The 27,236-nt window shown below is 42.4% G+C and overlaps 6 protein-coding genes and 1 long non-coding RNA gene across 12 annotated transcripts in view; 4 read left to right on the plus strand and 3 right to left on the minus strand.

The window, feature by feature from the left end:
- Nucleotides 1–28: 28 nt before the first annotated feature.
- Nucleotides 29–727, minus strand: LOC135334163 (centromere protein S-like). Its single transcript, XM_064529239.1, has 3 exons — nt 569–727; nt 366–514; nt 29–295 (listed from the first exon to the last, which is right to left on the minus strand). The coding sequence occupies exons 1-3, from the start codon at nt 635–637 to the stop codon at nt 103–105; spliced, it is 411 nt and encodes a 136-aa protein (XP_064385309.1). The 5' UTR covers nt 638–727; the 3' UTR covers nt 29–102.
- Nucleotides 714–7,411, plus strand: LOC135334128 (coatomer subunit beta'-like). The gene is made up of 16 exons (XM_064529195.1): nt 714–837; nt 961–1,291; nt 1,716–1,986; nt 2,246–2,513; nt 2,683–2,882; nt 3,030–3,140; nt 3,200–3,395; nt 4,087–4,361; nt 4,871–5,018; nt 5,386–5,492; nt 5,568–5,631; nt 5,706–6,013; nt 6,365–6,545; nt 6,884–7,009; nt 7,084–7,134; nt 7,236–7,411. The coding sequence occupies exons 1-16, from the start codon at nt 814–816 to the stop codon at nt 7,281–7,283; spliced, it is 2,709 nt and encodes a 902-aa protein (XP_064385265.1). The 5' UTR covers nt 714–813; the 3' UTR covers nt 7,284–7,411.
- A 55-nt stretch (nt 7,412–7,466) lies between these two features.
- On the plus strand, nt 7,467–8,904 carry LOC135334153 (ras guanine nucleotide exchange factor L-like). Its single transcript, XM_064529227.1, has one exon. It carries the CDS (start codon nt 7,622–7,624, stop codon nt 8,789–8,791), a length of 1,170 nt encoding a protein of 389 aa, XP_064385297.1. The 5' UTR covers nt 7,467–7,621; the 3' UTR covers nt 8,792–8,904.
- A 369-nt stretch (nt 8,905–9,273) lies between these two features.
- LOC135334165 (selenoprotein K-like) lies at nt 9,274–10,763 on the minus strand. Of its 2 annotated transcripts, none has more exons than XM_064529243.1 (5): nt 10,610–10,763; nt 10,471–10,555; nt 10,337–10,411; nt 10,169–10,255; nt 9,274–9,500 (listed from the first exon to the last, which is right to left on the minus strand). In XM_064529243.1, exons 1-4 carry the CDS (start codon nt 10,626–10,628, stop codon nt 10,174–10,176), a joined length of 261 nt encoding a protein of 86 aa, XP_064385313.1. In that variant the 5' UTR covers nt 10,629–10,763; the 3' UTR covers nt 9,274–9,500; nt 10,169–10,173. The 2 variants fall into 2 exon arrangements, 1 of the variants encoding a protein (XP_064385313.1); XR_010394206.1 differs by lacking the exon at nt 9,274–9,500 and adding an exon at nt 9,998–10,033 and having other exon boundaries at nt 10,097–10,255.
- The window catches only part of LOC135334167 (selenoprotein K-like), a 148,615-nt gene continuing 131,210 nt past the window's right edge, over nt 9,832–27,236 (minus strand). The window contains exon 5 of the mRNA XM_064529246.1: nt 9,832–9,842. The gene's annotated coding sequence lies outside the window, so the exon portion shown is untranslated. The remainder of the gene's footprint in view (nt 9,843–27,236) is intronic.
- LOC135334123 (ankyrin-2-like) overlaps nt 10,997–27,236 on the plus strand; it is a 61,913-nt gene continuing 45,673 nt past the window's right edge. For 4 of the 5 annotated variants that reach the window (XM_064529179.1, XM_064529181.1, XM_064529178.1 and 1 more), the window contains exons 1-21: nt 10,997–11,127; nt 11,660–11,758; nt 12,426–12,524; nt 13,185–13,283; nt 13,944–14,042; nt 14,730–14,828; nt 15,515–15,613; nt 16,301–16,399; nt 17,087–17,185; nt 20,217–20,315; nt 20,994–21,092; nt 21,760–21,849; nt 22,133–22,194; nt 22,250–22,308; nt 22,368–22,859; nt 22,916–23,028; nt 23,073–23,237; nt 23,289–23,510; nt 23,703–23,812; nt 23,865–24,067; nt 24,116–24,232. In XM_064529179.1, the coding sequence (XP_064385249.1) occupies nt 11,035–11,127; nt 11,660–11,758; nt 12,426–12,524; nt 13,185–13,283; nt 13,944–14,042; nt 14,730–14,828; nt 15,515–15,613; nt 16,301–16,399; nt 17,087–17,185; nt 20,217–20,315; nt 20,994–21,092; nt 21,760–21,849; nt 22,133–22,194; nt 22,250–22,308; nt 22,368–22,859; nt 22,916–23,028; nt 23,073–23,237; nt 23,289–23,510; nt 23,703–23,812; nt 23,865–24,067; nt 24,116–24,232 (2,716 nt within the window). In that variant the 5' untranslated portion in view covers nt 10,997–11,034. Of the gene's footprint in view, nt 11,128–11,659; nt 11,759–12,425; nt 12,525–13,184; nt 13,284–13,943; nt 14,043–14,729; nt 14,829–15,514; nt 15,614–16,300; nt 16,400–17,086; nt 17,186–20,216; nt 20,316–20,993; nt 21,093–21,759; nt 21,850–22,132; nt 22,195–22,249; nt 22,309–22,367; nt 22,860–22,915; nt 23,029–23,072; nt 23,238–23,288; nt 23,511–23,702; nt 23,813–23,864; nt 24,068–24,115; nt 24,233–24,980; nt 25,543–27,236 lie in introns of those variants that run through there. The other variant, XM_064529182.1, reaches the window with a different exon arrangement.
- On the plus strand, nt 25,680–26,559 carry LOC135334175 (uncharacterized). Its single transcript, XR_010394214.1, has 3 exons — nt 25,680–25,808; nt 25,983–26,112; nt 26,355–26,559. It is a non-coding gene; the product is annotated as an uncharacterized LOC135334175 (long non-coding RNA).

A 27,236-nucleotide genomic window follows, 5' to 3' on the forward strand; every position in this document is an offset into this window, starting at 1 on the left:
GTAAAATTTGGTGTGAAGTAGATCTATCTTAATTAAATTAACGACCTTTACCTTATGATTGATGCACAGAAGAACACAATGACAAAATGAAACACACTATATCTAGTCATCATCAATAGATAGTGTTTTTTTCTTTTTTCCACTCTTCCCCTTGGTCTTGTCAGTAGCCACTGCTTCAGTAGCTTTGTCTGCTTTGATCTTGTCAGCTTGACCCTGAATATACTCCAGGAGAGACTTGTTTCGTCTGCAACAGAGCTTAACATCATCCATTAAAACTGTCGTCCTCTTGGCATGTCTGTAGCAACATACACACACTGACACCAGAGCTAGATCTAGTACTAGTATCTGTCTCTGCTGAGTCTTACTTAGCAAACACCTCCAAGTCCCCAGCAATGATCTCACACTGGTTGAATGCTGTCTCTGTGATAACAGCCACTAGTTCGCGACTAAACGGCGTCTCTGTTAGCTGACTGCAGACTTGTCCAACTGTATAGTGGAGGGCCGCCTTCAGTCTCTAGTCCAAAGGGTTCCAGTATGGGCATGGGGAGGTTTGATAGAAATATCTCACTTGTTGATGCTCCAATCTTTCCATTTCTTCCTCATTGTCACTCACATCTTGAGGCAGACTGGCAGCCATTGTACAAGCTCTGCTCTAGCTCTCTCTCTCTTTTCCTAGATCCTGGTTTGAATACCCGCCACACTCGCGGTCTTTACTCACCTCACGCATGCGTAGGTGAGTTGAAGACGTGGCCGTAGTGAAGTCCTAGATCCTACACACAATAAAACAAGCCGTCTTTGTCTCCCCGATACAAGATGCCTCTAAGACTAGATGTCAAGGTACCAATACAGCGAACACACCACCTAAATTATACATCATAAACGTTTTAGCTACTACAAATTCTGCTTCTAAACTAAAAATGATAAAAAGTTTGCATTAAATAGAATATCTTGTCCCTGTAGCGAAAGCTCTTGGCTCGCTCAGACCGAGTCAAGTGTATGGACATACATCCCAAGGAGCCATGGATGCTAGCCAGTCTCTATAACGGGAACGTTCACGTATGGAACTACGAAACACAGACGCTAGTGAAATCGTTTGAGATTGCTGACCTCCCCGTCCGATGTTCCAAGTTTGTCGTACGCAAGAGTTGGATAGTGACCGGGTCCGATGACATTATCATCCGGGTGTTCAACTACAACACACTGGAGAAGGTTCATTCATTTGATGCTCACACTGACTACATACGCTCCATAGTCGTCCACCCCACACACCCCTACGTCCTCACTAGCAGCGGTGAGGGAGGGACAGAGGGAATATTTATATTATAGCCATTCTAGGATATAATTATGATTATAGTGATACAGGGCAGAGGAGGTCCGACACGAGTACCTCGATTAGGCTAAAATTGAGTTAATTAGTCACATGCGACACAATGAGTTTACACTGTTGAATTTTGCATGTGACCAAGCCAATCAAGGTACTCATGTCGTACCTCCTCTGGGTATAGGGTGTGTGGTGATGACACTTTCCAATACTAGGGTTTTGTTATTTAGTTGCTATCCACATTGTAGACTGTATTCAAATACTACTTTTAACCGTACCTATCTGTAGACATTGTCTGTAACTAACCTCCATTGGCTATGGCTAATATTTATGCAACCTGGCTAGTGGTACACGTTATAATACATATTTTCCCCTCGTATATGTACATGTACAGATGACATGACTATCAAGTTGTGGGACTGGGAAAAAGGATGGCAGTGCTCGCAAGTGTTTGAAGGCCACTCCCACTACGTCATGATGATCGTCCTCAACCCCAAGGACAACAACCAGTTTGCCTCCGCCTCTCTGGACAAGACCATCAAGGTGTGGCAGCTTGGCTCCCCTCATCCCAACTTCACCCTCGAGGGTCATCAGAAGGGGATCAATTGTATCGACTATTTCCAGGGAGGAGACAAACCATACCTCATATCAGGAGCTGATGACAAGTTAGAGCTTCCATTACACGCATGCATTTATAGTCTCAAACTTTGTTACAATATTTCTACAGTGTACCAGGTATATTTCAACTTTCGCAAAAAGAAAAAGGTTTTCGTGAATTTATTTTTTGCGGAATAGCAGCCTTTTACAGCATGCATGTGATATTAAATTCGTAGATATAAATATTTGCAGCCAGATAATGCTTAATCAGCGAAAACCGCGAACATTAATTATACCCTCGAAATGTACTATTATTTTGTTCCATAGAATGGCCAAGATTTGGGACTACCAGAACAAGACGTGTGTGCAGTCACTGGAGGGACATGCTCAGAACGTGACGGCTGTTGCCTTCCATCCCGAGCTGCCCATCATCCTCACTGGCTCCGAGGACGGGACTGTCAAGATATGGCACTCTAGCACCTATCGTCTGGAGACCACGCTCAACTATGGGCTGGAGAGGGTGTGGTCTATTGCTCACATGAGAGGGACCAACGATATCGGGATAGGCTATGATGAAGGAAGCGTCATGATCAAGGTGTCCATGTGTACATAAGTTTTTTTAAAATTTTATAATTTTTAAATTTTATTTTTTATTTTTTTGTTATTATGTCACTTAGAGTTAGTAAATAATTACTGCCCTTTAAGTTAATTTCCTCTCATTACTGTTTCAACACTCTGCCTATTTGAATGCCCCTTCCCTGTAGCTTGGTAGGGAAGAGCCGGCCCTGAGTATGGACAGCAGTGGCAAGATCATCTGGGCCAGGCACACGGAGATACAACAAGCCAACCTCAAGAACCTCACTGATGTGGATATTAAGGACGGGGAGAGACTGCCCCTGGCCGTTAAAGATATGGGCAGCTGTGAAATATACCCTCAGACCATCTCCCATAACCCAAACGGAAGGTATGGAGGAGGTCTGACACAATTACCTCAATTACGCTAAAATTGAGTTAATTAGTCAGCCACATGCAACAATGATTTTAACGTTGATTTGCACGTGACCAATCACAATGTATAGTCATGTGATGTATAATTGTGCTGACTGTGCAGGTTTGTGGTTGTGTGCGGAGATGGTGAATACATCATCTACACGGCTATGGCGCTCAGAAACAAGAGCTTCGGCAGTGCTCAGGAGTTTGTGTGGGCGGCGGATGCATCAGAGTGAGTGTGTGTGCACTGAGTGGGCGTGTGATGTGTGATGTGTGGACTACCCCCTGTAGGTACGCTGTGAGGGAGAGTTCTTCCAAGATCACAATTTTCAAGAACTTTAAGGAGAAGAAATCCTTCAAGCCTGAGTTTGGAGCAGAGCATATCTTTGGAGGTCATCTACTGGGGGTCAAAGAGTCCAACAGCCTTGCCTTCTTTGATTGGGAGAGCTTGGAACTGGTTAGACGTATTGAGATCTCAGTCAAGCATGTAAGGAGAGGGCGTATGTGAGGAGGGAGCGTGTACTTTGTGTGTGTGTGTGTGTGTGTGTGTGTGTGTGTGTGTGTGGCTGTGTGGCTGTGTGGCTGTGTGTGTGTGTGTGTGTGTGTGTGTGTGTGTGTGTGTGTGTGTGTGTGTGTGTGTGTGTGTGTGTGTGTGTGTGTGTGTGTGTGTGTGTGTGTGTGTGTGTGTGTGTGTGTGTGTGTGTGTGTGTGTGTGTGTGTGTGTGTGTGTGTGTGTGTGTGTGTGTGTGTGTGTGTGTGTGTGTGTGTGTGTGTGTGTGTGTGTGTGTGTGTGTGTGTGTGTGTGTGTGTGTGTGTGTGTGTGTGTGTGTGTGTGTGTGTGTGTGTGTGTGTGTGTGTGTGTGTGTGTGTGTGTGTGTGTGTGTGTGTGTGTGTGTGTGTGTGTGTGTGTGTGTGTGTGTGTGTGTGTGTGTGTGTGTGTGTGTGTGTGTGTGTGTGTGTGTGTGTGTGTGTGTGTGTGTGTGTGTGTGTGTGTGTGTGTGTGTGTGTGTGTGTGTGTGTGTGTGTACTGTGTGCCCCTTATTACATTGCATGTCCTTTTTAAAGCTTTCTAATTGCTTACTACATGTAATTAGCATGTCATATGAGGATTGTTTTGTATATTTGAAGCTTCTGACACACACCCACACACACGCCCACACCACAACCCGCCCACACAGGTGTACTGGGCCGAGAGTGGTGAGCTGTGCTGTGTAGCCTCGGACGACAGCTACTACATACTCAGCTACAACTCGGAGGCCGTCTCTGAAGCACTATCGACCAATCAGGGGATAGACGAAGACGGAGTGGAGGCTGCCTTCGATGTCCTAGGAGAGATAGAGGAAGTGGTGAAGACAGGGACCTGGGTGGGGGACTGCTTCATCTACACTAACAGTGTCAACAGGCTCAACTATTACGTGGGAGGAGAGATTGTCACCATCTCACATCTTGACAGGTACTCTAAATAATAGTTAGACACTGTTTTGGAGGTGTCTATGGGATTTAGAAGCCCAAAGGCACTGATTTAGTATCCCGAGCGTAGCGAGGGTACTACAGTGGCTGAGGGCTTCTAAATCACATGGACACTGACAAAACAGTGTCTAACTCATTTATATACTAGTGCGCATGCGCAAACTGCTTGACTACAATACAATTACTTGACAACGGAATACTAGGTATACTAAGTCCCATAGTATACCTGCTCTGAGGCACTTTCCCATGCACTTCCCATGCACTTCCCATGTACTTCCCATGTAGATCTTATCAACTAGTGTCTATAACCAATATTACTGTGTTCTAATTATGCGTTCATCTCCTATATTACTATTGTAATTTGATACAGCTGTACTCTAATTAAGTTACCCCCCCTCCTATAAATAATGATTAATGTTATTGTGTTACATATCTCTTACATGTAATGCAATAGCTGTTATGTAACCATTATTTTACCTCATCCCCCTCTAGGCCGCTGTATGTCCTCGGCTACATCCCTCGTGACAACCGAGTGTACCTAGGGGACAAAGAGCTCAATATTGTCAGCTACTCCATTCAGCTGGCAGTGCTCGAGTACCAGACAGCCATCATGAGGAAGGACTTCGACACAGCAGACAAGGTACGGTGTCTGGCTAACTTTGAGAGGCCATAACTTGTGTTGGGAACATCCGATTTCACATCTAAAAGATGTATTTAGTAGCTGTTTGGTAGTGCTACAATATGGTGTGCTTAGATCAGCAATTGTTTTCGGTCCCAAATAGTCCATTTTCAGGGAAAAAAGCATGGGCTATTAGTGGGTGTTTTTTCCAAATCAGGCCTGTTTCGATGCTAACTTTCAGAGGCCATAACTTGTGTTGCGAATGTCCAATATCAAAACTAAAATATGCATTTAGTAACTGTTTGGTAGTGCTACAATATGGCGTGCTTAGATCAGCAATTACGTTTGTGGCTAAAACTCATCATTTTTTTGTTATCCCTGTTGCCAGGTTCTCCCCACTATCCCCACTGATCAGCGGACGAGGGTGGCACACTTCCTCGAGAAGCAGGGCTTCAAACAGCAGGCTATGGCGGTGTCCACGGACATGGATCACAAGTGAGTCATCATGTACATGTATAACTTCCTATTAGCAACATAACTATGTTATTATATTCTGTGCTACTTTTCCAGGTTTGAGTTGGCTGTACAGTTGAAGGACCTCAGAGCTGGCTATGAGCTAGCCAAGAAGTCTGAGGTACAGTGCATGTATAATTAAATTATTGACCCTATTATTGTAATATTGTCCTCGTTAATTATCTATGCATACAGAGTGATGCTAAGTGGAAGCAACTGTCGGACCTTGCTCTGGCAAAATGTCAGTTTGGACTGGCCCTCGAGTGCCTGAATCACGCCAAGGACTACGGCGGCCTACTGCTAGTGGCCACCAGTGCGGGGGACGCCACTACACTGGAGAAGCTGGGTCAGCTATCAAACACTGAGGGGCAGAACAACATCTCCTTCATGTCCAACTTCCTCCTTGGGAAACTGGAGGACTGTCTTGAGATCCTGGTGTCCACTGGGAGACTGCCTGAGGCTGCCTTCTTTGCTAGGACCTATCTACCCAGCCAAATATCACGGTGAGTCAGTTACTATATACTGCCGATGATTGACGTACTTACATTCATTATTCTGGATTGTACATGTTGTGACTTTTTACTATGTTTCCTTGCTGATGCGTATACCAAGTAAGGGTTTTCCTCTTTACGCAAATGATATGTTTAGATTATTCATTGCTCTATGATAGTGTTCACATTTGTACAGTGGTTTGCACTTAAACAGTAAAACTACAATTTCTAAGCCTAAACTTGCAGCAAGAGTCTCTCTCTTGCACTAGCTTTTCAAGAATGCTATCTAGGCCCTGTTAAATAAAAGAGCAAGCTTACATTTAGGCTAGAATATTATTATTTGATTACCCCCTCCCCCCCCAGCATTGTTACCCTGTGGCGCGAGGACCTCGCCAAGACCAACCCCAAGGCTGCCCAGTCTCTGGCTGATCCCACTGAGTATGAGAACCTGTTCCCTGAACTGAAACAAGCACTACAAGCAGAGCAGTACCTCAAGACAGAGAGAGCCTCTCTCCTGCCAGCTGCCAGCTACTGCACCACCACTGTAAGTCACTGTTGTGCAGTACCACTCATTATAAAGAGAAGCTTTAGAAGCTCTTGGGAATGAGGTATAGACACCAATTATCGCATGTCAGGTGATACTTCCTGGTCATGTGAGTACACCACAGCTTTAGGTTACATTGTGCAATTCCTTCAGATTTCTGCCCACATGATACTAAGTATTTCGACGGTTTAGATTATTTGACCCCACTGATACAAGCATCCTGAAGTTATTATACTGCCTGTATTGTTGTCTAGCCAACTCGTTAGAAACCCCCCAGTGTACACACATCACCCCTCAGAAACCCCCCAGTGTACACACACCATGCATCACCCTCACAGGCTTCAGTGGATAGAGACGTGATGGCAGAGCTAGCACAAGGTGTGGCTGCAATGGCCTCCGTTGTGGACAGCCCACCGCCTCCCGAGGTTGTAGACAATCCACCCTCACCAATCGACAAAGATGACGTAATAACCCAGACTGTCTGTTCATAGTTATACCCGCTACCTCGTTATTATCTCTATTGTGTTTCATTATGCAGGACATGAACTTTGACCTTGATGATGAGGATCTAGACGACATTGACACACAGGTATGCAGTTGTTTACCTCTCATCAGTTACAGTTATTATATGCATGTGTAATATAAACCGTTTTGGGTATCGCTATGACACTGTGTTTTTGTCCTATCCAGGGAATCGATCTAGATGATGATGACGAGGATCTACTACAAGATGACTAAATAACTCTCTGTATATTGTAGGTCTCAATATTTTGTTTTATTATTCTCCAGAAAGAATTTGTAAATCACACGAACAGAAATCTTATTATTCAGCAATGCAATGTTATTGTTGTAAGGTGATACTTTAATGTTTGTCTTAATGGAAGGTAGTAGAATGCACTGAGCAATGATATTCATTTCAGCATGACTGCATGGAAACGCCTTGTGTTCAGACAATAAGACCAAGCAGACCATTCAACTGAAGTGTGTTTGTTATGTGCAAGTCAAATTAGTTGTTAGCAAAAGGTTTAACTGTGAAGTGGTTGACATAAAGACCTGGAAGTGACATCACCTAAAGAATGTACAGGTCTAAACCACCTCCGGGACCGGCAAGATCAAGAAGCATCGTCAACATCAAGAAGCCATCACCGCCAGTCACTCCAAAGAAACTTAAAGAACAGAGAAAAGTCACAGATAGACTTGTGAGAAGGCTATCCCAAGAAATAAGAAGCCCCATGGGACCTATCCACGTTACAATCGATTACATTGATGAGAATGGAGAGGATCAACAAAAGAGGGTGTACGTGACTGAAGTGAACGGGACACGCACCCTGGATCTCTACTCAGGCTGGAATCCAGACACAGAGGAACATAAGTTTCCTCTTGAAGCTCTACCGGCTACAGTGTGTACCCTAATCAACCTACAAAGGCTCTGGGTAAGCCACAATCTTCTCTCGACACTCCCCGCGGACCTGGACCGTCTTGTAAACCTCAAGGAGATGTTTCTACACGGCAATATGTTTGAAGACTTTCCTATTTCCATCTGTTCGCTCAAGAGTATCGAAATCCTCTGGCTCAGCTCTAACAAAATCAAGAGTATCCCTAACGAGATAGGGCAACTGAAGACGTTGAAGCGATTGCATCTCGACGGTAATAAGATCCGAGTGTTTCCCCCAGCACTGTGCACACTAACTGGCCTCGAGGTTCTTTATCTGAACAAGAATTTGCTTGAAGCAATAAGTGATGATATTGGAAACTTGTCCAGTTTGAAGCGGCTGTATTTACAGTCCAACCAAATCACTGATATTCCAAGTGGTATTTGTAAACTGAAGACGATTAAAATGCTCTTTTTGGACCACAACAAAATACACCACGTTCACAGCGAGTTCAGATCCTTCAAGCTCCAACGAGAGTCCAATAATGCCAAGATATCCCTCGACAACAACCCGTCTACCCCTCAAAACAAGAGCAGTAAACTCAGTCTCACGAGTCTATCACAGCTCTCCCTCACCCTCAAGGCCCGGAGGCATTCCGACCAACACGACCAGGACATAGTGTCTCGGCGGCCGCTACGAGTGTCTCTGCCTCAGACAAGACCTTCCGAATCTCTGCCAGCTGAACTGCACTTACACTATCAGGCGAGATCTGCGTCAGCGTATGGTGGCGATCGGGTGGACATGTACAAGGCTGACACACTACCGAGGTCTGGTGCTGTCAAGACGAGGAGAAGTACTTACCATGAGCACTAACTCTTTTATATCTGACTAATTACTGAATAATTAGTATGTTTTGTTATACCCTGAATGTTATGCATATTAAACATCGATGTTAATTTGAATAACAATATTTATATAATTTCCTGCTTGATGACTCTAAATATAGCTCTATTGACTGCAGAATAATAATTATTAGAGAATTTTTTGCGATCATTAACATCAAACATAAATTATGCAAACTTTGTGGGCGTTATCACTTCACAATCGCAAAACCTAGTACAAAGTATGTACTACACTAGCCTCGATCCGTCTCCAATTGAACGCTAGGTCGCCAACTTCGTTCTATTAAAAAAAAATCGGCCTAGGACCGAGGCTAGTACTACACATGATCCTTGCCAGAACACAGATTGCAAAGGGTCAAACTTTCTGCTGATCTTGGCTCATTTGCAAAGGTTTTTCACCAGCACAATATTCTAGTGATACAGCAATTAAATATTACTTGCCATCACACATAATTGATTTTCAATGTCATGATAATTATAACAGACAAGTATATACATGTAGGAACAACACAAATACAGAGAGAGCTAGCCAGTTCCTGTCCTGTCATCAGCCACCATTGTCCTGAGGGGTTTTCAAGGGAAGCATCACATGTAGAGAGAGAGACAGTTGTCTAGCCAACAGTGGGTCAGTCAGTGTCTTCCACTCCAAGCAGCAGCTCGGGAGCAAGAAGACACTCTACCTGTGTGCACAGAGGTGGAGGATAATAATGACATACACTCTACCTGTGTGCACAGAGGTGGAGGATAATAATGACATACACTCTACCTGTGTGCACAGAGGTGGAGGATAATAGTGACATACACTCTACCTGTGTGCACAGAGGTGGAAGATAATAATGACATACACTCTACCTGTGTGCACAGAGGTGGAGGATAATAGTGACATACACTCTACCTGTGTGCACAGAGGTGGAGGATAATAGTGAAGACACTCTACCTGTGTGCACAGAGGTGGAGGATAATAGTGACATACACTCTACCTGTGTGCACAGAGGTGGAGGATAATAGTGAAGACACTCTACCTGTGTGCACAGAGGTGGAGGATAATAATGATATACATAATATGTGGATCAGTGACAATTTGCACAGTGTGTTGTGTGGGCACAAGAATGTGTGAGGTCAAAGAACGCCACGAAAAGGATATCCTATATACACATGATGACATGTACTGTACATGTATCAACTTCCTATCACAACACCACACACACACACACACACACACACACACACACACACACACACACACACACACACACACACACAGACTACCCACGCCCACACACACACACACACACACAGACTACCCACGCCCACACACACACACACACACACACACCACACACACTACCTTCCTCATCCACCGCCCATGGGGGGAGGTCCAGCACCACCACCAGCACCCTTACCAACACGACCAATACGTCTCCCTTGATCAGCACTGCACACACAAAGGTAGGAATAATAAATACTAAAATTGGCAACACAAAACAAAACAGTATAAGAGACACTATAAACGCACACTCCAGATCGCCTATAGTCTGTGCTGCGTGATGGTCCAGTAGCACTAGCTCCAGGGCTTATTAGAGTCTTGAAGCTGTGAGAGCAGGGGAGGGGTTGAAACACACTGGCATGATCAGGGTGTGTGTAACTTACAACAAGACAAAGAAGTTAATGACAGCCCAGAACAAGTCAACGATACCGTCCACACTCAGCCATGACCTGTTCTCAAGGACTTTACCTGCACACAGTAGAGTATGGAGTGTGTGTCAGCTAATATCACACTCACACTTACCTCCTGATAAATACACCATAGCTTCCTTGAATCTTGTCGTATGGAACTACTTGCACCACTTTGTACCACTTGTAGACTAGACTACACTCAGCTCCTATTTGTGTGGAGACCACGCCCATTCTACTGTGGCGGTTGGCTAGTTGGGCGGAGCCCGACCGTCCCTGACAGGAGGTAGGGTTTCAAGCCTATATATGTCAGGATTTGTCTTTGCTGCAACTATAGTTGCAAGCCCAATCAGATTGCAGCATTTCTACTGTGGTCTATGTCACGTCCGGCTGCGCAACCTCCAAGCAAGATAAAATCCTGACATAGGCTTGAAACCCGACCTCCTGTCAGGGACGGTCGGGCTCCGCCCAACTAGCGGTTGGCGTGGTCTCGATCTCGTGAGGGCAAAAAAAGGGGCGTATCTGCTATCTGATCAAATAATGGCTGACATACACAGGGCTGCCAAGAATGGTGACTTGAGTGCTTTGCGAGTTGCCATCAAGAGGGGAGAGGATGTCAACAGTGTGAATGAGGTAAGCTGGTTTGTGGGTATGTAGAGCTGAAACTGTGAAAGTTTGTTTTTGCTAACTGTCGTACTATAAATTCAATACCTACCCAATCAAACTCAACCAATGATGTAATGCATAATGCATACTTAAATAAATGTACGGCATTTACATTAAACTTCCTGGTCTTGGCCGCTCAACTGTACCTTAGTACAGCGCCAACTCAGCTACGACTCAGACTGAACGCAATTAATAATTTTTATGGCTTATTAAAAGGCATACCAAGGCGAGTCACCTTTACTTGGCCTATACCATTGTTATGTGCATGCTTTTGATCAGCACTCCTGACTATCGGGAAGCAGCTTCCTACAGAGATGAAAAATCACACAGTAGATCCACCTGCGAGCTAGCTTGCTGAAAGGTTAGAGTTAGTGTTATATGTACTTTCGTGCGTGCACTGGTGGATAACGTCAGATACAACCACTCTATTAAATAATTCCAATCCCCTCTATGACACCGATGTGTTGTCAAAAGTTACTGTATGCTCTCACTCTTGTAGGATGGGTGGACTCCGCTCATAAGCGCAGCCTTTAATGGTCATACTAACTGTATTAGAGAGCTGCTCTCCTCAGGAGCCGTGGTGGACCTGGCTAACAAGGTGAGTATCTAATACTAAACTGATGTGTCTATAGGCAGAGTTATAATTATACATGGACATTGCACCTATAATTATTATGAATAATTGTTGACAAGAATTCCATGGAATTGATTGGGTTGACTATTATTTTTAATTTAGTTTGTGTGTGGATTTTAATCTGCCGTCGCTCAACTACGAGCTAACTTGCTGAAAGATTAGAGTTAGTGTTATGTACTTTTGTGTGTGTGGATGGATGACGTCAGATGCAACCACTCTATTATAGTAAATATTGCCAATCCTTACTTTATTTGTAATTACAGCACCAACTCTGACTGAATTCCATTATTTAAGTCCTCCAACGGTTGCTGTAATTAAAAGACGTAATTATTTGTGATGTCAGGCCCAAGGCAGTCGGCTTTTCTTTTATTATGCACATGCATTTGATTTGTAGAGCTGCTGTAAAATACAGAGACGAAAAATCAAACCGTACAGTTGGTCCACTGCATACTGAAAGATTGCACTCAACACTAGAATATTTTTAGGGTTGTAAAAGTTGATTTGGGCGCTGTAAACTACGCTCACTGCACACTCAGTTTGGGGCAAATGGTAAATTCCAAAAATAAGTGTAACTATGATCTATCACACAGATGTGTTGTCAAAAGTTATTATTATGCTCTCACTCTTGTAGGATGGGGTTACTCCACTCATGGTGGCAGCCGGTAAAGGTCACACTGACTGTACTAGAGAGCTGCTCTCCTCAGGATCAGTGGTGGACCTGGCTAACGAGGTGAGTATCTGATACTAAACTGATGGTCTATAGGAGTTATAATTATACATGGACATTGCCTTAAAATCACCTCTATGCTGAATAATTGTTGACAAGCATTCCATGGAATTGATTGGGTGGACTATTATTTTGGTTTGTGTGGATTTTAATCTACCGTCACTCAACTACGAGCTAACTTGCTGAAAGGTTAGAGTTAGTGTTATGTACTTTTGTGTGTGTGGATGGATGACGTCAGATGCAACCACTCTATTATAGTAAATATTGCCAATCCTTACTTTATTTGTAATTACAGCACCAACTCTGACTGAATTCCATTATTTAAGTCCTCCAACGGTTGCTGTAATTAAAAGACGTAATTATTTGTGATGTCAGGCCCAAGGCAGTCGGCTTTTCTTTTATTATGCACATGCATTTGATTTGTAGAGCTGCTGTAAAATACAGAGACGAAAAATCAAACCGTACAGTTGGTCCACTGCATACTGAAAGATTGCACTCAACACTAGAATATTTTTAGGGTTGTAAAAGTTGATTTGGGCGCTGTAAACTACGCTCACTGCACACTCAGTTTGGGGCAAATGGTAAATTCCAAAAATAAGTGTAACTATGATCTATCACACAGATGTGTTGTCAAAAGTTATTATTATGCTCTCACTCTTGTAGGATGGGGTTACTCCACTCATGGTGGCAGCCGGTAAAGGTCACACTGACTGTACTAGAGAGCTGCTCTCCTCAGGATCAGTGGTGGACCTGGCTAACGAGGTGAGTATCTGATACTAAACTGATGGTCTATAGGAGTTATAATTATACATGGACATTGCCTTAAAATCACCTCTATGCTGAATAATTGTTGACAAGCATTCCATGGAATTGATTGGGTGGACTATTATTTTGGTTTGTGTGGATTTTAATCTACCGTCACTCAACTACGAGCTAACTTGCTGAAAGGTTAGAGTTAGTGTTATGTACTTTTGTGTGTGTGGATGGATGACGTCAGATGCAACCACTCTATTATAGTAAATATTGCCAATCCTTACTTTATTTGTAATTACAGCACCAACTCTGACTGAATTCCATTATTTAAGTCCTCCAACGGTTGCTGTAATTAAAAGACGTAATTATTTGTGATGTCAGGCTCAAGGCAGTCGGCTTTTCTTTTATTATGCACATGCATTTGATTTGTAGAGCTGCTGTAAAATACAGAGATGAAAAATCAAACCGTACAGTTGGTCCACTGCATACTGAAAGATTGCACTCAACACTAGAATATTTTTAGGGTTGTAAAAGTTGATTTGGGCGCTGTAAACTACGCTCACTGCACACTCAGTTTGGGGCAAATGGTAAATTCCAAAAATAAGTGTAACTATGATCTATCACACAGATGTGTTGTCAAAAGTTATTATTATGCTCTCACTCTTTTAGGATGGGATTACTTCACTCTTGGTGGCAGCCGATGAAGGTCACACTGACTGTGTTATACAGCTACTCTCCTCAGGAGCCGTGGTGGACCTGGCTGACGAGGTGAGTATCTGATACTAAACTGATGGTCTATAGGAGTTATAATTATACATGGACATTGCCTTAAAATCACCTCTATGCTGAATAATTGTTGACAAGCATTCCATGGAATTGATTGGGTTGACTATTATTTTGGTTTGTGTGGATTTTAATCTACCGTCACTCAACTACGAGCTAACTTGCTGAAAGGTTAGAGTTAGTGTTATGTACTTTTGTGTGTGTGGATGGATGACGTCAGATGCAACCACTCTATTATAGTAAATATTGCCAATCCTTACTTTATTTGTAATTACAGCACCAACTCTGACTGAATTCCATTATTTAAGTCCTCCAACGGTTGCTGTAATTAAAAGACGTAATTATTTGTGATGTCAGGCTCAAGGCAGTCGGCTTTTCTTTTATTATGCACATGCATTTGATTTGTAGAGCTGCTGTAAAATACAGAGACGAAAAATCAAACCGTACAGTTGGTCCACTGCATACTGAAAGATTGCACTCAACACTAGAATAGCTGTGCGCTTAAGCGCCACCATAATATTTTTGAGGTTATAAAAGTTGATTTAGGCGCTGTAAACTACGCTCACTGCACACTCAGTTTGGGGCAAATGGTAAATTCCAAAAATAAGTGTAACTATGATCTATCACACAGATGTGTTGTCAAAAGTTATTATTATGCTCTCACTCTTGTAGGATGGGGAGACTCCACTTTATTGGGCAGCCAGGGAAGGTCACGCTGGCTGTGTTAAAGAGCTGCTCTCCTCAGGAGCAGTGGTGGACCAGGCTGACGAGGTGAGTAACTGATACTAAACTGATGGTCTATAGGAGTTATAATTATACATGGACATTGCCTTAAAATCACCTCTATGCTGAATAATTGTTGACAAGCATTCCATGGAATGATTGGGTTGACTATTATTTTGGTTTGTGTGGATTTTAATCTACCGTCACTCAACTACGAGCTAACTTGCTGAAAGGTTAGAGTTAGTGTTATGTACTTTTGTGTGTGTGGATGGATGACGTCAGATGCAACCACTCTATTATAGTAAATATTGCCAATCCTTACTTTATTTGTAATTACAGCACCAACTCTGACTGAATTCCATTATTTAAGTCCTCCAACGGTTGCTGTAATTAAAAGACGTAATTATTTGTGATGTCAGGCTCAAGGCAGTCGGCTTTTCTTTTATTATGCACATGCATTTGATTTGTAGAGCTGCTGTAAAATACAGAGACGAAAAATCAAACTGTACAGTTGGTCCACTGCATACTGAAAGATTGCACTCAACACTAGAATAGCTGTGCGCTTAAGCGCCACCATAATATTTTTGAGGTTATAAAAGTTGATTTAGGCGCTGTAAACTACGCTCACTGCACACTCAGTTTGGGGCAAATGGTAAATTCCAAAAATAAGTGTAACTATGATCTATCACACAGATGTGTTGTCAAAAGTTATTATTATGCTCTCACTCTTGTAGGATGGGTGGACTCCACTCATGGTGGCAGCCTTGAAAGGTCACACTGACAGTGTTAGACAGCTGCTCTCCTCAGGAGCAGTGGTGGACCTGGCTAACGAGGTGAGTATCTGATACTAAACTGATGGTCTATAGGAGTTATAATTATACATGGACATTGCCTTAAAATCACCTCTATGCTGAATAATTGTTGACAAGCATTCCATGGAATTGATTGGGTTGACTATTATTTTGGTTTGTGTGGATTTTAATCTACCGTCACTCAACTACGAGCTAACTTGCTGAAAGGTTAGAGTTAGTGTTATGTACTTTTGTGTGTGTGGATGGATGACGTCAGATGCAACCACTCTATTATAGTAAATATTGCCAATCCTTACTTTATTTGTAATTACAGCACCAACTCTGACTGAATTCCATTATTTAAGTCCTCCAACGGTTGCTGTAATTAAAAAACGTAATTATTTGTGATGTCAGGCTCAAGGCAGTCGGCTTTTCTTTTATCATGCACATGCATTTGATTTGTAGAGCTGCTGTAAAATACAGAGACGAAAAATCAAACCGTACAGTTGGTTCACTGCATACTGAAAGATTGCACTCAACACTAGAATAGCTGTGCGCTTAAGCGCCACCATAATATTTTTAGGGTTATAAAAGTTGATTTGGGCGCTGTAAACTACGCTCACTGCACACTCAGTTTGGGGCAAATGGTAAATTCCAAAAATAAGTGTAACTATGATCTATCACACAGATGTGTTGTCAAAAGTTATTATTATGCTCTCACTCTTGTAGGATGGGCAGACTCCACTCCATTGGGCAGCCAATGAAGGTCACACTGACTGTGTTATACAGCTGCTCTCCTCAGGAGCCGTGGTGGACCTGGCTAACAAGGTGAGTATCTGATACTAAACTGATGGTCTATAGGAGTTATAATTATACATGGACATTGCCTTAAAATCACCTCTATGCTGAATAATTGTTGACAAGCATTCCATGGAATTGATTGGGTTGACTATTATTTTGGTTTGTGTGGATTTTAATCTACCGTCACTCAACTACGAGCTAACTTGCTGAAAGGTTAGAGTTAGTGTTATGTACTTTTGTGTGTGTGGATGGATGACGTCAGATGCAACCACTCTATTATAGTAAATATTGCCAATCCTTACTTTATTTGTAATTGCAGCACCAACTCTGACTGAATTCCATTATTTAAGTCCTCCAATGGTTGCTGTAATTAAAAGACGTAATTATTTGTGATGTCAGGCTCAAGGCAGTCGGCTTTTCTTTTATTATGCACATGCATTTGATTTGTAGAGCTGCTGTAAAATACAGAGACGAAAAATCAAACCGTACAGTTGGTCCACTGCATACTGAAAGATTGCACTCAACACTAGAATAGCTGTGCGCTTAAGCGCCACCATAATATTTTTGAGGTTATGAAAGTTGATTTAGGCGCTGTAAACTACGCTCACTGCACACTCAGTTTGGGGCAAATGATAAATTCCAAAAATAAGTGTAACTATGATCTATCACACAGATGTGTTGTCAAAAGTTATTATTATGCTCTCACTCTTGTAGAATGGGTGGACTCCACTCATGATGGCAGCCAGTGAAGGTCACACTGACAGTGTTAGACAGCTGCTCTCCTCAGGAGCAGTGGTGGACCTGGCTGACAAGGTGAGTATCTGATACTAAACTGATGGTCTATAGGAGTTATAATTATACATGGACATTGCCTTAAAATCACCTCTATGCTGAATAATTGTTGACAAGCATTCCATGGAATTGATTGGGTTGACTATTATTTTGGTTTGTGTGGATTTTAATCTACCGTCACTCAACTACGAGCTAACTTGCTGAAAGGTTAGAGTTAGTGTTATGTACTTTTGTGTGTGTGGATGGATGACGTCAGATGCAACCACTCTATTATAGTAAATATTGCCAATCCTTACTTTATTTGTAATTACAGCACCAACTCTAGCCTCCTTCACCGGCCTTCATAGAAAAGAAGGCCTGCTATCGACTGCTTGCGCATGCGCTAAATTATTTATTTTTTCCCGTAAAATTTCCTATAATACAGAATTCATCAGAGAAAATATCCTAAAGGTCATACACAGAGCTATATAGCTAGCTAGCTAGAGACAGAGCTGTGTAGGTTGTTGTACAGCTATTTTCTTCTGATAGAATCAGCATCAGTAGTATTTTTTTTTTTTTTTTTTTTTTTCTTTATAAAATTTAATGCAGAGCATAGGTGCGTACCAACTAGCAACTGAGAGCTAATATTAAGGTAGCCCTAACAAAAACAGCAAAAGGCAAAACAAAAAAACAACAAAAAAAAAACAAAAACAAACAAAACAAACAAAAAAACACAAGTAACTAAAAAGTGCAGGCAGTGACAAGGACAGTGAAATACAAATTAATTAACAGACACAAAACTGTAAGTAAGGGCAAGCAGACAATTAATTATAAGTAAGTAATTAATTGAAACAATCCCGCACATGAGCCTTAAAACTAAGTAAACTACTTGCAGAGACAGCACTGCTTGGTAGGGAATTCCAGAGTGGAACCACATTTACGAAGAATGATGATTGATATGACAGTGTTTTGGCAAAGGGGATAAGTAGAGGTTGGTCATGATGGTAATGCCGAGGGTTAGGTTTCGGATTGGGTGTGAACCTTGATGAGTGGAGAATTGATTCCCCCCTGATGATCCTGCAGCACAGAGTTACTTTCTGTTGAGACCGTCTTGTGCTCAGAGAGGGCCAAGATAAACTAGCTAACAGAGGTAAGTATTGATCTGACCAGCGTTTGGTACAGAGTCGCGCTCCAAACTTCTGAACCGACTCCAACTGATTGATGGCACAAGAAGAAGAGGGGTCCCACACACTGCTACAGTAATCAAGGAGTGGGAGCACCAGTGATTTGTACAGGGAGGAAAGAGTGGACTGATCTGCTTGGTTGAAGTGCCTGTATAACAAGCCAAGTTTAGATTTTGCCTTAGCGCAGGTGTTGGAGATGTGGCTATTCCATTTTAGGTCTTTTGTGATGGTAACTCCAAGGTAGGACAAGGAGTTCACTTGTGTAATTTGACCTGAGTTTGTAGAGAGTATGATGGACGGGGGCTGTCTCTTTCTGGAGAGGAGTAGCAGTTTGGTTTTTGACTGATTGAGAGTGAGACCCGCAGTGTTGACCCAGTTGGCTATGGCATCAATATCTCCTTGAAGATCCAAGACGTCAAATTCATTTCTAATGGGGCTGTACAGGAGTATGTCGTCCGCATACAATAACAGCTGAGAGCCCGGAGAAAGAGGAATTCTTGTTAGGGGATCAATGTATAGGCTGAACAGAAGGGGGCCTAAGATGGACCCCTGTGGTACTCCAGAATTGACATTGGCGGTGGACGAAGAGTGACCATCCAGGACTACCTTCTGCTTCCTGTTTGTGAGGTAGCTAGTAAACCACTTATGTAGGCTGCCCGAGATGCCTGCTGACCAGAGAGTTTTCAGGAGGCCTTGGTGAGGGACTCTGTCGAAGGCTTTGCTCAGGTCAAAGAAAACAGCAGCTACACTAGAGCCATTGTCCAATGAGCGGTGCCAGTCATGAGTAGCATGGAGGATTGCCTCCTGGGTAGAACTGCCCCGCCTGAAGCCAAATTGAAGTGTTGAAAGAAGGTTGTTGGAAGTAAGATACTCCACTACCTTATTAAGAACAATGCGTTCCAGCACCTTTGATAGTAACGATAGTAATGAGATCGGACGGTAGTTTGACGCTAGTTTGGGGTCGCCTGCTTTAAATATTGGTGTTACATTAGAGGCTTTCCACTCTTCAGGAAAGACACCCGTCTCTATCGATTTGTTGAAAAGGTACGTGAAGAAATGATGGATGGAGGATGAGGTTTTGCGCAGCATGTGACTAGATATCCCGTCTGGCCCTGAGGCAGTTTTTAACTTTGTCCTAGACAGCAATGAAGGTTACTTTCACCAAAGTTAATGTTAAATGGGCATGGCCAGTCCATATAGGCTCTTGTCAGCTTTCACTCCGTTCAGACGATTGTCATCAACACTGTTGCAGGCTGTGAGTCTTTTGTTAACATAGCAGGCTAAGGGTAGCTATCTATCCGATGGGCTAGAAACCTTCAATCGAACTTTCTATCTACTTCCTTCAATCCACTTCCGTTCGTTGTGATGTCATAGTTTTACTGACCATACACGTTGTTATCCGAATCCGCCAGATACCGGCGGAAGATTAGCGCATGCGCAAGCAGTCGATACCAGGCCCACTCTTCGAGGAAGTGCAGACTGGGATCGAGGCTACACCAACTCTGACTGAATTCCATTATTTAAGTCCTCCAACGGTTGCTGTAATTAAAAGACGTAATTATTTGTGATGTCAGGCTCAAGGCAGTCGGCTTTTCTTTTATTATGCACATGCATTTGATTTGTAGAGCTGCTGTAAAATACAGAGACGAAAAATCAAACCGTACAGTTGGTCCACTGCATACTGAAAGATTGCACTCAACACTAGAATAGCTGTGCGCTTAAGCGCCACCATAATATTTTTGAGGTTATAAGAGTTGATTTAGGCGCTGTAAACTACGCTCACTGCACACTCAGTTTGGGGCAAATGGTAAATTCCAAAAATAAGTGTAACTATGATCTATCACACAGATGTGTTGTCAAAAGTTATTATTATGCTCTCACTCTTGTAGGATGGGCAGACTCCACTCATAGTGGCAGCCAGGAAAGGTCACACTGACACTGTTATACAGCTACTCTCCTCAGGAGCAGTGGTGGACCTGGCTGACGAGGTGAGTATCTGATACTAAACTGATGGTCTATAATTATACATGGACATTGCCTTAAAATCACCTCTATGCTGAATAATTGTTGACAAGCATTCCATGGAATTGATTGGGTTGACTATTATTTTGGTTTGTGTGGATTTTAATCTACCGTCACTCAACTACGAGCTAACTTGCTGAAAGGTTAGAGTTAGTGTTATGTACTTTTGTGTGTGTGGATGGATGACGTCAGATGCAACCACTCTATTATAGTAAATATTGCCAATCCTTACTTTATTTGTAATTACAGCACCAACTCTGACTGAATTCCATTATTTAAGTCCTCCAACGGTTGCTGTAATTAAAAGACGTAATTATTTGTGATGTCAGGCTCAAAGCAGTCGGCTTTTCTTTTATTATGCACATGCATTTGATTTGTAGAGCTGCTGTAAAATACAGAGACGAAAAATCAAACCGTACAGTTGGTCCACTGCATACTGAAAGATTGCACTCAACACTAGAATAGCTGTGCGCTTAAGCGCCACCATAATATTTGTGAGGTTATAAAAGTTGATTTGGGCGCTGTAAACTACGCTCACTGCACACTCAGTTTGGGGCAAATGGTAAATTCCAAAAATAAGTGTAACTATGATCTATCACACAGATGTGTTGTCAAAAGTTATTATTATGCTCTCACTCTTGTAGGATGGGTGGACTCCACTCATGTGGGCAGCCTATGGAGGTCACACTGACTGTACTAGAGAGCTGCTCTCCTCAGGAGCAGTGGTGGACCTGGCTGACAAGGTGAGTATCTGATTGTGTTTATAGGCAGCATGTTTGTGACCATTAATTTTCATCATTTGGCAAATGAAATATTTGCGCATGTACTTACAATTATGCACATTGCCAGTATTTTAATTGTTACGTTTTGCTTATAATTTTACGCTTATCTTGCTTATTTGTGTCTAAGTTGACGAACTGGGCTGCATACGTTTTCGTGGATATGTTGTACACAAATGAATAATTATGATACGTAGCACTTAAAAGGTTGTACAGTTTAATAACATAGCTGGATAGTTGCATTTTTGCTCTTTACCAATCCCTTTCCTTTACTTTATTTATGGTCTATCGCACAGATGTGTTCTCAAAAGTTACTGTATGCTCTCACTCTTGTAGGGTGTCTGATTTGCTAAATTTTCTGTGACGTACATACGTATATATACATGCAGTTGTAGGTGTACTGTACATCATTGTTAAGTACATGTACTGACAATCACATGCATGACTGTACATTTCCTTAGTGCTTTAAACTGATGTCCCAGTCATTTGTACTTTAACAGATATCCCCAACCTCTTAATATGCAATTACCGTTGCCAGTATTGCTCTGTCAGCAAATTACATGTAATACGCATTAGACCACTTTACCTCTTACAATGTACGTCTCATCCCTTCATATGATCATCATCACAGGATGGAGAGACTGCTCTGATGGTGGCCAAGGAATCAGAATACTCTAACCCTTCAATAATAAAGCTGCTGGAGGAAGCTACTGAATCACATGTGAGTCCATACCTCAATAATGCACACACTGATCATGGGTGTTTTAGTTTACATAATTATGTACATGTTCATCAATGAAATAACGGCATCGTTTTCTTTTCGTTTACTTTGCCGATTTTTGATTATTTTCACTGATGAGCTCGTACTTTTCTTTGATACAGTAATACTGTCAGTGATGTAATTTAGTGGTCTTAACTGTATTACAGTTCCAATATTACACACACCCAAACAACATGAATACCATTACATGTTCCTCCTCCCCCCCACACACACACACACACAGTCACGTCCACAGTCTGTTCCAGTCCTCCCCAGGAACTGGACTGTTGCCACCGACACAGAAACGTGAGTGGCTATTGCACAGTTGAGTCACTAGCTTTATGAATGTGAGTCAAAATAGGAAGAAGCCAGTCTACCAGAACAAGGCAGCAGGGGAAACCGTCTCTACACCACCTGGATGTAAGTGTGTGCTTGTGCTGTATCCAGCACATGGTTCTGTGTGTTTACCTCCTGTGTAGATCCCCTGCACCAAACCTCTGCACACCCTGATGTCACTTTTTACGACAAGCCTCAAGAGAAGGAGTTCACCTCCAGTGGTGGTTATGCTGACTTTGATAATGGAGTTCACGTGACTGTTCCAGCTAATGCTGTCCCAGCAGGGACCTCTGTGGGCATTAAAGTCCAACCCAGCCTTGCCTCCAAAGAGGTATTTGTGATGCCTGAGGGCATTCAGTCTGCCAGTCCGTCCTACTTGATCTCTGGTGAAGGTCTAAACGGAGAGGTGACCCTGAGCATGGAGCATCATGTACGAGTGTCCACCCAACAAGAAGCTGATGACCTCCTCTTTCTCCAAGCTGACTCGTCTCCCAAGAGATCTGGTTCTCATAGTGTCTATGAGTACCAGAAAATACCAGAGGGGAGGTCGGAGTTCTCTCCTGGAGGGAACACTGGGAGACTGACGCTGGGCACACGGCTGAAGAACTTCTTCAAAATTGGACGGAAAAATAGAGGTTAATACTTAGAAAAATGAATGACTTCCAATTGACCGATTATATTATATGTACAGGCAAGACTGACAGTAACCTCTACACTGTCAGAGTCTACCGGTCTCCTCTACAAACAACTGAGGACAGGATAGCCATCATTGTAGTCAGTCTCTGTGGGAGCTTATACGCTAAGGTAAGATTGCTCAATTGAAATGTGCTCATTTTATGTATCTACAGTTTCTGGAGACACTTGATACAGTGTTGATCCCACGAGACTATCCTGAAGTGTCTTCAAAGTCAATTGACAGGACAAGTCAAGGACCACTGACGTTTGTTGATATGTGTGCCACTCTCAACATTCCCCCAGTGCTGGGATGGTCTGTGGAACTAGACAAAGAATTGGTAAATGTGAAGTTGGACATACTCTTAAAATCACATTCTCTTCATTTTCAGATCTTGCGTAGTGGAGTGGATCAGCCTGAGGTAGAGAATTTCAGACCTGAGGATCTCCACGACTACCCTCCCAGGATAATCTGCAGGCTCTTCCCTGAGAAGAATGCTCCCAAGAGAACCACCTGTACCATCTCCTTGTCTGGACTACTGCCACAGGTCAAAGTTCATCTATCATTGAAAATACCCACCCCCAAAGTTGCTGTGGATACTACTAAACTACAGGTATTCACGTTTGTATAGTGTAGCCTCTTGAAATGGTGTAGTGAGTACCTTTGGCAAACTAAATTTGGTTTACCCCTTTAAATATAAAGGCCTTTTTGTTAAATCAAATTGCACATGTATAAGTTAATTAATGCACACACAGTTTTTGTTTACAATGTACATTGTAGTTAAGTCTCATTCCAACTTGTTTAGGAGGCCACTGATGAGTTGAGAAGGTCTGCCCTGGCAGTAAGTGACACACAACTTGGCTCTACTGTGAAGAGTGTAGTGTCTCTGATGGAGAGAATGACTGCAGCTCTGAGGTACCACTCAATTGTCTAGTGGAAGTCTGATTATCACTTTTTTCTTCTAAAGGTCATCTTCTCTGAGTGAGCTGACAGCCCACACTGACTCCATACGGACAGAGATAGCGTCTGTCCTTGTAGTGACCAGGAGGGTTGTCGAGGAGTGCACAGTACAGAGCATCAGTGAAAACATGGGAGCCAGTCTCTCTAAGATAGAGACTTTATCTCACCAGCTTTGTCATGTGGCCAAGGTTAAAATCAGATACTGTCTAGGTGAGAACGTGTGTTTATGATATCAAGTGTTAGCTCTCATTCTCGTAGGTACAGACCAGTCAGAGGAGACAGCTGCTCTTGTTGACCTGGTGGAGAATGGAGCTAATCTGTTGAGAGCTGTGGACTGTCTACTCAGGGACATCCACACACTCAGTGGAGTCAGTGGTGAGTGTACATTGTCAGCTGTGTATTGAGTATTTAAGGTACCTACCTATTATGTGCACATTGTTAATCCTCCATTGTTCAATACCACATTCCCTATTCTTGTGTACCGTATAAGCTCTATTTAAGGCGCCACATTAAAATAGTTACGTTGGTAAAGATGGCTCTATTAGGAGGTTGGTTTCGAGGCTGGGTGGCACGTCTTTAGAGGGGTGCGTTCTAATTAGAGGCAAAACAGCTTTGCAAAATGGACTGTGAATGTAGAACTCCTGCAGCAGTTTTTCTGGTCTTCCAACAAGCCTGTGCATAGGTTGCACACGTTAAAGAGGTACTGTGGTTCGTTTTGGCTTGAGGGCTGCCAGATGTGGAAGAAAGAATTCTGTGATCTGTTTGCTCATTTTACCTCTAATTAATTACCAACGTGCCGTCTAAAAATAATTACTCACACATGTGGAGCTCCATTTGGAGTTTCAAAAATTACTTTGGAGGCTTCATGGCGCATCTTTAGAGGGGAGCCTTAAAAAGAGCTTATATGCTATGTACTGTAAGCCATGTACTGAGTCTGTTAGTCTGTTAGTCTCATTTCTTGTATTATATTGTGCATATGCCATATTCCTTCCGCCATTGAGTCTATTTGTTCACATTACATGTACTTAGTGCTATACATGTGTGGGCGTTTCATTTCCTCTTTCAGAATTGTAATCCACGTACACCATTTCCTTTGCTGACCCTCACCCTATCCACACTACAGGCCTGGCAGAGAGGATAGACATTGAACACCCTCTACTCAACAACAAGATTGAGACAACAGAGTTCATAATTTTGGCCACTAATTTCGACAGTCTAGAAATGTTCATGCAACCATTAGGACTCCTTCCTGCTCAACAAGCTGATGTGAGAAATCGTCAATTTTTGAATGGCACACGAACGGCCATAATGGAGTGCTTGTCCCTATGGAAACAAAGAAACCCAGCTGCTGCAACTTATAGATCTCTAGTGAAGCTACTCTTAAGAATGAGAAGAGATGACATTGCAAGTCAAGTATATAAACATTGCCTAGAGAATACTAAACTGACATAGTACATGTGTTAGCGCATTATTTGTTTTGTGATTAGCCTGCAGGTTAGTAGAGTTTGAAAACACATAACATTTTTTATATAATTATAGTGTTTAAAATTGCCCGTATTGGGTACCTACCGTGAGTACTGATCATATACATGTAACATGGTTTGGAAGCTAGGTCCTATAGTGCTATAGTTGTGTTTTGTAACTAGCTTTAACAATTATTCCTGATCACATTATATTTTCGTTTTCGAATTAGACATTTTTAACTCAAGTTATGGCCTCTCAAAGTTGGCTCCAAAAACAATGAAATTATAGCATATCAAAGCTTGTCCCTAATATACACTGTATATCCCCTCCCCCCCCCCCACACTCTTATCCCCCCTGCAGAACTGTGGAGCACTTCAACCGTTGGTTTGTGGAGCACATCAACCTGCTCAAGGACGACGGGTACACTCCCCTCCACCTGGCAGCACTTAATGATCACCTGGACGTTGTCACTGCCTTCGCTGAAGTGGTGAGTGGCTGTATAGATGTGGACTTAGTAGTATTATTATTATTGTCTAATTTAAGAATAGAGGGAGTACAACCCAAGCTAGTGTTAGCCTCTCAAAAGTAGTGGAACGCCTTTATAGACAACTGTTCACAAAATCTAACACAATTTCACCATATTCGTATGCTACCCTCCCAGGCGCTGGGTCAGGCTGGCCAGTGTTTCCCTCTGGAGATGTTCGAGTGGCAGTCAATGGCCGAGTGTGGACATTCAACCATCAGGCCATGGTAGCCGCCCCGGATGAGAACCCTCCTGAATTAAGTGCCAGGTACACAGTTTCTATATGACTTATAGTAATAAAAAGCTACAAAAGAACTGCAATGAAAGCTTCCACTGTCAGATGCAGAAGCAGTAAAACTTGTCAAAAATAAATAATAAACTCTGCATTGTATAATACCAGAACAGCTGCTAACAATACACACTGCTCAGTTAGTAGCATCTACCTACAATGTACAAGAAAAGGACTTCATAATGATTGTCTGTCTCTTTCTTTGAAACCTCCCCTGGCAGAGTCTGCAGGAGGGCTGGACAGTGACAATATTGGACTGCATCTCAAGATCCTGTCCCTCCTCGAGAACCCGACCGTCATCGTAGATACCAACACTCTCAGAGAGTTCCTACGCAAACATCCCACAGAGGTGAGGACACAGTGTTATGTACTCTCTCTCCCTTCTTTCAATTTTGGGGACTCTTTCAGCTGCCATAACTTGAATTCCGTGGATCAAGTTTCAACGAATTAATGTTTATGAAAGCTTACAAAGAGACCTTTCAAATGGTGTAATCAAATTTTATATTCCAGCAATAAAACTGTTTGTCAATTTGGCCATACCATGAATTTCAACGAATTAATGTTTATGAAAGCTTACAAAGAGACCTTTCAAATGGTGTAATCAAATTTTATATTCCAGCAATAAAACTGTTTGTCAATTTGGCAATGAAATTTCGGATTGAAACACACCATTTGAAAGGTCTCTTTGTAAGCTTTCAGAAAATCAGAAAATTTTTTAAATTGGATCATCAGAACAAAAGTTGTGGCTGCTGAAAGATCTTCAGCAACACCACCACCAACCCCGTTTAATTATTGGGAGACTCTTTCAGCTGCCATAACTTAAATTCTGTGGATCCAATTGCAAAAATTTTTTTATTTTCCGAAAGCTTAGAAAGAGACCTTTCAAATGGTATCATCAAAGTTCATATTGCAGCAATAAAACTATTTGTCAATTTGACCATACCTTGAATAATAGCCCATGGCAAGGCCGAAAAATGACAAATTAGGCCCCCAACAAAATTTCAGATTGAAACATACCATTTGAAAGGTCTCTTTCTAAGCTTTTAGAAAATCATAAAATTTTTGACATTGGAGCAGCAGCATTAAAATTATGGCCATTGAAA

This window comes from Halichondria panicea, chromosome 3 (genome assembly GCF_963675165.1).
Source record: "Halichondria panicea chromosome 3, odHalPani1.1, whole genome shotgun sequence".
NCBI classification, from domain to species: Eukaryota; Metazoa; Porifera; class Demospongiae; order Suberitida; family Halichondriidae; genus Halichondria; species Halichondria panicea.